We start from the raw sequence: 8226 nt of genomic DNA on the forward strand, positions 1-8226 counted from the left end.
GGTTCACTCTCCTAAAGTTCCCAATGGCCAGAGCTTACCCAATCAAAAGCCAGGAGCCAGGATCTTTTTCTGGGACTTCTCGTGGGGGGGGGGGCAATGGCCCAAGGACACGGGTCATCCTCTGCTCCCTTTACAGATAAATCAGCAGGGAGCTGGTTCTGAAGTAGAGCAGCCAGGATGCAAACTGCCAGGCATCTGCAGACCTTGCAGGCCAGGGTTTTAACCTGTTGTGCCAAGTACCAACCCAGGTTCTTACTTTAAACAACCATAATACATGTATTACTTTCTTAGTTCTGTCAGATTGTAGACCCAAGATGTCTCCATTCATGGTGTCTATTTTTCTATGGGGACAAGTAGGGGGAGAAACTGTATGCAGATCTTTGCTTTCTCTCATCAGGGTAGAACAACTTTATTGGTTTCTGTTTCTTAAAGGATCTTACTAGAGTCATGGATCCAGCCACATTGCAAGCCTTCCAGCGGGAACTCACATGCCCAATTTGCATGAACTTCTTCCTAGATCCAGTCACCATAGACTGTGGACACAACTTCTGTAGATCTTTGTCTGAGCTGGGAGGAAGCTGACACTCCCATGTGCTGCCCCATGTGTAAGGAGATGTCAGAGAAGACCAACTTCAAAACCAATGATGTGCTCAAGAAGCTGGCTGCTGCTTCCAGACAGTACCGATTGAACCAGGTCACCAGGTTGCAGGAGCAGGTCCCTGTGGCACAGATGGAAGCAGAAGGGATCCTCAATGATGCTGACAAGAGTCTAGACTGTGAGCCTCTCTCTGAATGCCCACAGCCCGAGACACATGGCCACACCATGGTGGAATGTGCTGCTGAGGAGTCCCGGGTGAGTAATGCCTCCAGAGCCATGTGGATTCTCTGGGATTCTAAACTAGACAGAAAGATGGGGACTTATGGAAATGGAGTGGAAATGCATGAGAATGGAGACTGTGAGGGTGGTGATTTTTCCCCCGTGAATCCCAAGATGTAAATGTGTCCTTCCATGTTGGTGCTCAATGTGCCAACATAGGCACAATTAGGTTGGGCTGTCCTGAAGGGGAGTCTCTTTGAAGCACTGTCTACACATGTGCAGTTGGTGCAGGTGCAGTGCAAGTGGTCAGCAGCAGAAACTTGGGCTTGGGCTGCAACTGTGACTGCTTCACAGCCAAGTGGCATAAACACTGTTTCTAAGGAAGTCGATTTTATTGACGTTATTCAAAATTTCTGTTGTAATTTCTTCTTTTATTTTCAAAATTTATTTACTTATTTCAAGGGCCAATGTACACACACACACACACAGAGAGAGAGAGAGAGAGAGAGAGAGAGAGAGAATTAGCATCCATTTTGAGGTTTTTAACCCAAATATCCTCATGAGCAGGGTGGGCCAAGCTGAAGCTGGGACTCAGGATCCTCTTTTGGGTCTTTCATGTGGGTGTCAGATGTCCAAGCATTTGGATCACCTTCCATTGCTTTTACAGGCCATCAGAAGGGAGATGAGGCAGAAGTGGAGGAGCCAGGACACGACCTGGTGCCCACATGGAATACTGTCTAGCAGGTGGCCAATGAGCTCTCTACACTAGGACAGCCTTGTTGTAATTTTCTACCACCTTTAATATCCCAAATCTAAGACTCAAATTAGGTCAACTTGGGAAAATATGACCACTCTACTTTATTCAAATTTACTATTATCAGAAAAAGAGAACAGAAGAAAAAACATTAGTAGTCTCAATACTATTCTCACAACCACTGCCATTTCCAATAAGTAAGGGAGGGAAATATGTAAGAATATAGTCCATGTGGCTAAATCTCATAATTATTCTGCAGGAAAAACTTTTAAAGGAAATGAATACTTTATGGGAACGTTTCCAGGAATTGAAAAACAATGTGACACAGGAAATTAAAAAGGCACATTCATTCACGGTAAGAATGAAAAAGATGTTCTTCAATTACTGTAATGCTTTACAATCACCATACTGCTTTAGCAAATTCTGGTTACCATGAAGAGTTTGTGATTTCCTCCCAGAAGAAGTGGTGGTTTCAAATGGAAACTCAGTAATCACAAATCCTGTGCCAGCCAAGACACGTAGTGAGAAGTATACCAGGACGTAGTGGAGACAGGTCATCACAGATACTCCAAGTCCAACCCTGAAGGTTTACATCAACCTTCTCCAGCACTAAAGACAGCACTAAGTATGGCTATGAAGAAGCAGTGAAAAGTAGAATCATATCTATGAAGGAAATGAAGTCTTTCTACACTACTCCATGTGATGGGGAATGTACCTAAATATGTTTAATTATTTAGAAGAATCAGGCAAAGGAACAGAACAAAATTAAGAAGGTTACTACTACAGTCAAAATAGTTGATGGGGTCAAAATCCTGAAGAAGCTTCAGAAAAGGAGGGAGAAAGAGAAGGGTGGGGGGACACCTGAGATCCTTTGGTGAGTCTTGATTTAAACAGAGAATAAGGCTAAGAACCTACAGGAGGCACACACAGAAAAGATTTGCATGTACTCAAGAGGTTTTGCATGGGTGAGGCAGAAAGTCTGGAGAAGAGACGTACATTTTGAAAATTTTATTTAGTTGAAAGATAGGGTGAGGGGAACATCCATGCACTAGTTCATTCCCTAAATTATAGTGGCTGGCACAGGATGACAGGAGGCTGAAACTTCATCAGGGTCTCCCATTTGGATGGTAAAGGCCCAAGCACTTGGGCCCTCCAATGCTTCCATCCCAGGCACGTTAGCAAGAAGATGCATGGGAACTGGGACAGCAGGAACTTGATGAGGCAATCCTAGGGGTGTCAGTATCTCAAGCAAATGGAGAAATAATATTGCCAGTTCAGCATGAGGATATGTATTCTTTAACCCAATATCTCCACAGGAATATGTGTCCATAAGGGAGTTGATGATAAAAGTTCAGTACCAGAAGTTGCATATACTTCTCCATGAGGAGGAGCAACTGCAGCTGCAGGCCCTGCACAGAGAAGCACAGGAGATTTCCCAGCAGCTCAAGGACAGTGAGATGAGAATGACGCAACAGAAACACCAGGTGAAAGAAACGTACAGAGAGCTGGCTGAGGCATGCCGGAAGCCTGACCTGGAGTTACTGCAGGTGAGCCGGGAGAGCCCTTGTTCAGGGAAAGAAGTGCTTTCCTGGGCAAGGTCATAAGAACCTGAAAATATTACCTGCACATATCACGACTTATTCCACGGCAGGATTCGGGTCTGTTGCCCTGCATCTTTATTTTTGCCCAATCACTTGGTTCTGTATAATCTGATAATCATATGCGTGCTTTCCTCTGTCATAATTCACACTCAATAAAATTCTCTGCAGTGCAAGCAAGAAAATTACTGTAGGAAAAATTATCCAGGAGCTCAGTGAGCACAAAATGGTTGCATTTTTAAATTGATTTTCAATCTATATTGCCCTTCAGGGGTGCTGAATGTCCAATCAGAGTGTTATAGAAGGTCTGGGAAACCAATTGGTTTGGCCTTGCTGAGGCAACTCCAGAAAATTAAAAAAAATCTGCAGAATATTTATTTCTCAGCTGTTAATTTGGAATGTCTATGTATGATGGCATCACTATCCAATTGCCCTTGACCAAAAAAAAAATAAAATAAAATTCCCTACTCCTGCCTCCATAAACACTGTGGTGCCCAAACTAAAAAGTATTTTCTGAAGACATTGAGGCCTTGATCTTTGCCTAAGCAAGTTTTGGTAATCAATGCCAGTGCACTCTGATTTTCAGAGGTTTCCCCACTTTGCAATAAATGTCAGTAGAGGTCAGACCTCTCTCTGGAATATGAGTGGGGGCGAGTGACCCTGCAACCTAGAACTTTTTACATTGCTGCACAGCTTCGTCCTGAATGCCATCTTCTGAATTCACACAGAGGAAGTCCTTCTTGGACCAGCTCTTAGTCTGTTATTAACAGACTCTGATACCTCTTCGCAGAGAACCAGAAGAAAATACATGATTGAAAAATACTAAAGCAAGAATTTTATAGAGCACAGAGGAGAGAGTTCTCATGACTAAATATTTTTTAATTTTTTTTCTTGCAGGATATTGGGAGTGTATTAGAAAGGTAAGTTTACAGTGAGAATCTCCAATGTGTAAGAAACTTGTGCTCTTGTTGATGTAGCAGATGCTTCTGTTTTGAGTGATTAACTTGGATCTCCCTGACTATTTACCATTTTGTTTGATAAGGGATCCTGAGGTTTTCTACTCTTTGGTGCCAGATGAGATGTGGCTGAATTCACATATGCAAAAACAATGATTTGACTTTCTGGGCTTTGTTTCAGCTTCTCTCCTCCCCTTCCTCTGGAACTGCCCCAACCAACCTTTATGAACAGATTATTCTGAGAAATCCCAGAGGAGGCCCCACCCTTGAGAGAGGGAAAGGGAAAAAAGACACAGGAAAGAGGAATTCCCACAGCAGGGGAGGAGGAAGGAGGATTCACTCCTGGGAGCAGCAGTGAGAAGGTCCTGCCCTCTCAGCCTGTCCCAGTGGCAGCCCGGATGGGGGCATCAGCCACCTCAGCTCCCTCAGGACCATGGCTGCCAGTCTGGAATTCCATTCCCTTGCTTGGTAGAAAACTCACAGCCTCCTGGCTCAGTGCAGATCCTATTGACTGTACTGTTGGGGATGTCTGTTGACTGAATTCCCATAGATTCTGCCTAAAAGCCCTGCTCTCTGTAAGCTACCCAGGATCTCTGCTTTCCCTGAAGTCAAGTGAGGGGTACAGGGGGGAATGGGATGACTGTCATTCCACAGGTTGGATAATGTCTGAGAAGAAAGAGGCAAATGGCTTTGATGTGAAATTTAGATAAAAGTATTAATTTTATTTCTCCAAAGGAAGTGAATAAAATTTATTCTTATTAGCCAATAATGGGAAAATTCCTGATGAAATAGTTTGGATTTGCATCTGGTAATGTTGTCTTGACCCTGTGATTGCCCTTTGACCTGGAGTGTCCCTGGTCTGATTCTTTACAGAGCAGAACTGGTACAGACACTCAATCCCCAGCGGGTTAACCCAGAGCTGACGTTATGGCACATCACTGGACTCACAGAGATGCTATACAACTTCAAAGGTGAGCCTCATTCTCCATCCTTCCAGCCCTAATTTCCTTCTTCTTCACTGCTTTTGTGCCTGAGCCATTTCCCATTTTATTTCATTCACCTTCCCTGAAAATCCTACAGGTTTTTTTGAAACTGTGTCTTCTCACTTTGCTTAATCACATTACAGTGATCAAAGCTGAACTTTGTAAATAAGCATGCTGACATAAGCAGAGTGTGGGAAGATATTCAGATGATTTGATTAAGGGATACAATGCTCAATTCTTAGTGCGGCAGTCAAGACTGTATGTTGGCCGTGTTCACTGCAATTTTTGTAGGGAGAGACAGTAAGGGAGCTCTTTCATCTGTTGTTTCACTCCCAAGATGGTCACAATGACCATGGCTAGCACAGCCAAATCCAGGAACCAGGAGCCAGGAGCATCTTCTGCATCTCCACAAAGGTAGCAGATGCTCAAACTTTGGGTCATCTTCTGCTGCTTCCCCAGGCCATTATCAGGGACCTGGATCAGATGTGGAACAGCTGGGACATGAACTAACTGGCACTCCTATGGGATGCCAGTGTCATAGGCTGCAGCCTGAACCACTATGCTACAACACTGGCCCCATCTCACTGCATTTCTTAAAGTTTGAATATGGCACTTGATTTTTTAATTTGTCCTATATGCCTAGTATATTTATCATGCACTGCTAAAGTAGCTATTATCATTGATAAACTCAGAAAGATTTGACCAACCCCAAAAATGAGAAATTGTCAAAAGCAGACCCATTCCAATGCTATCTCCTGATTCTGAAAACAATTAAATGACGAGAGATCTGTGAATGCAGTGCAATGATGTTAGGCCTGCACTAGACAATAGTTCAGAGAGCAGAGGGTTGAAACCCAGATTGGGCGAAATCCACGTTCTGAACAGATAAGCTGAAGTCAGGACATTCTTTAGAGATATTACTTATTGGGACATGTGTTTTATGTTGAAATATTCAGATGTATAGCTTATTTCCCAATTAATAAGTATCATATTTCAAACAGGGTTATTTACTAATGGAATTAAACACAAAACTCAAAAAACAGCTTTCTAGCCAAGAAAGTACAAGTTGTAGATTGCTCTCAATACATGCTATCCAGTGGTAGGCATTTGGCACAGCAGTAAGTATCTTGGGCACCTGTATTCTGTAGCAAAGTGCCTGGGATTCATTCCCATTCCTGCTTCCATCCAGCTTTCTGCTAATGCACACCTTGGGAGGCAGCAGATGTTTTCCCTAATATATGGATCCCTGCTACCCATGTGGCAAACCAGGATTGGATCCTGGATCCTGGCTCCTGGCTCCTGGCTCAGGCCTGGCCAAGCCCTGGTTGTGGGTATTTGGAGAGTGAACCAGCAGATGGAACACTTCTCTGTCTCTGTCTCTCTTTTCAAAGAAATATAAACATGTATATTCAAAACTATTGAAACCATTAACACTCCACACCAACCAAAACCCTACTTCACACAGTGTGTGATATGTCCAAGTTGGTTTTCTTATTTTTCTCTGTTATTTGATTTTTTTTCTGTAAAGCCACTTGAACCCTCCAGTTTCTCAGTTGAGCAAATCTCAATTCATTGTGCTTCCTCTCTTCCGTTAGTTTTCCTTGCAAAGTCAAGAGAAGTGATTCCATGGGCACAAAACATTTGTATTCAGGCCATAGAAACAACATTCATTGATCAGTTTTTTCTCTTTCTGCAGTGGATCATGGTCTGAAGAAGGAAGTGGCCCACAGCTACTTAAGGCTCTCTGAGGACCTCAGAAGTGCAATAGTTGGAGAAGGACATCGCAGTGTCCCCAGCCATTCCCAGAGAGCAGAGAGCTTTGCTGTGTGGGGTGCTCAGACCTTCACCTCTGGCAAGCATTACTGGGAGGTGGATGTGTCATCCTCTTCCAATTGGATTTTGGGAGTCTGTTATGATTCCAGCACAAGCGATACCAGTGACATTCTTAATCTCGAACAAGCATTTCTCCTGGCCTCCCTGAAGAGTAACAACCATTACGTCCTTTCCACCAGTGTTCCACCCTTAACTCACTATGTGAAAATGCCCCTGAGTAGTGTTGGGGTGTTTCTGGATTGTGACCATGGAACAGTGAGTTTCTATGATGCTGACATAGGTTCCCTCATACATTGTAATGTTCCAACCCACTTTACTTCTCCTCTGAACCCCTTTTTGTGCCTTTGCCCCCCATGAAATGTCTTTGTGAACCCCCATACAGAGGAAACTACTGTCCTGGGATGTTTTTATGTGAGACATCAGGATTGTTTTTGAGCACACTGTAACTTAATGAGCACAGTGTAATCATAATTAGAGCATGGTTATAAAACATGCAACATACAACTGCAATGAATATATGAACTTTTTCTCTTAAAATTTATTTTAATAAAGAGCTTTGCAACTTTCATCGTTATCTGATCCCAATACTTTTTCACCACCCTGCAAAGAAACTCAAAATAGTCCCCCTGGGCATACTTCCTACTCCATCACCTGACAATTCCTTTTCTGCTTTTTCTTTTGTGATTTGTATATTCTAAACAGTTTATGCTAGTAAAATGCTGAAATATGTGGCTTCTGGGGTCTTGTTTTTCCATTTAGTTGAATGCTACCCAGGCACATCTGCATGCAGAAAGCCTTTTATTCTCATATTTGATTATGTCTTGGGTAGAAGAGTGAAGTGTCATCTCTCTCAGCTTACTAAATAAAACAAATTTGCAAAAGTTTCTCTTCAAATCTAGCCTTTTGGGGTAGATGCAAGTGCCTGACAGGCAAGCACTTCAACCTGTCCTGATCACACATCACGTCTCTGCTCAAAGATTTTTCAGGAAGCCCTTCGTGACCGTAGAGACCACAGTGATTTCTCTTACTACACACTCTACGCATAACATCCAACATCCCAATAACCTCCAACATGAATTCAACAAACCGATAGTTAGTGATGTCTGCTTGAGTGCAAATCTGAAAATTTACAAATGGAAGATCTTACCTGGTGCTGTATTGCTATTACCGGAGTACTGCTTAGGACATATTACACAAAAGAAATGTAGTGAATAAGTGGACTAAAGAACAAATAAAAGATTAGTATTAACAAAGCTACTCTAACATCAGGAATGTTTGGCTTATT

General features: G+C 42.8%; 1 protein-coding gene across 1 annotated transcript; it reads left to right on the forward strand.

Moving 5' to 3' along the window:
• The first annotated feature begins 1800 nt into the window (after positions 1-1800).
• Positions 1801-7298, forward strand: LOC133755206 (tripartite motif-containing protein 64-like). The gene is made up of 5 exons (XM_062185420.1): positions 1801-1926; positions 2888-3118; positions 4067-4089; positions 4999-5096; positions 6805-7298. Exons 1-5 carry the CDS (start codon positions 1801-1803, stop codon positions 7296-7298), a joined length of 972 nt encoding a protein of 323 aa, XP_062041404.1.
• The last annotated feature ends 928 nt before the right edge of the window (positions 7299-8226 follow it).

The sequence above is a fragment of the Lepus europaeus genome, unplaced genomic scaffold (assembly GCF_033115175.1).
Source record: "Lepus europaeus isolate LE1 unplaced genomic scaffold, mLepTim1.pri SCAFFOLD_3_1, whole genome shotgun sequence".
Taxonomy (NCBI): domain Eukaryota; kingdom Metazoa; phylum Chordata; class Mammalia; order Lagomorpha; family Leporidae; genus Lepus; species Lepus europaeus.

What these genes read in the sequence shown, in the direction of transcription:
- LOC133755206 (XM_062185420.1), top strand. Translation starts at nt 1,801, where the DNA reads ATGTGGCTAAATCTCATAATTATTCTGCAGGAAAAACTTTTAAAGGAA. An exon ending in AAAAGGCACATTCATTCACG is followed by an intron (nt 1,927 to 2,887) that starts GTAAGAATGAAA and finishes ATATCTCCACAG; the next exon opens with GAATATGTGTCCATAAGGGA. An exon ending in CTGACCTGGAGTTACTGCAG is followed by an intron (nt 3,119 to 4,066) that starts GTGAGCCGGGAG and finishes TTTTTCTTGCAG; the next exon opens with GATATTGGGAGTGTATTAGA.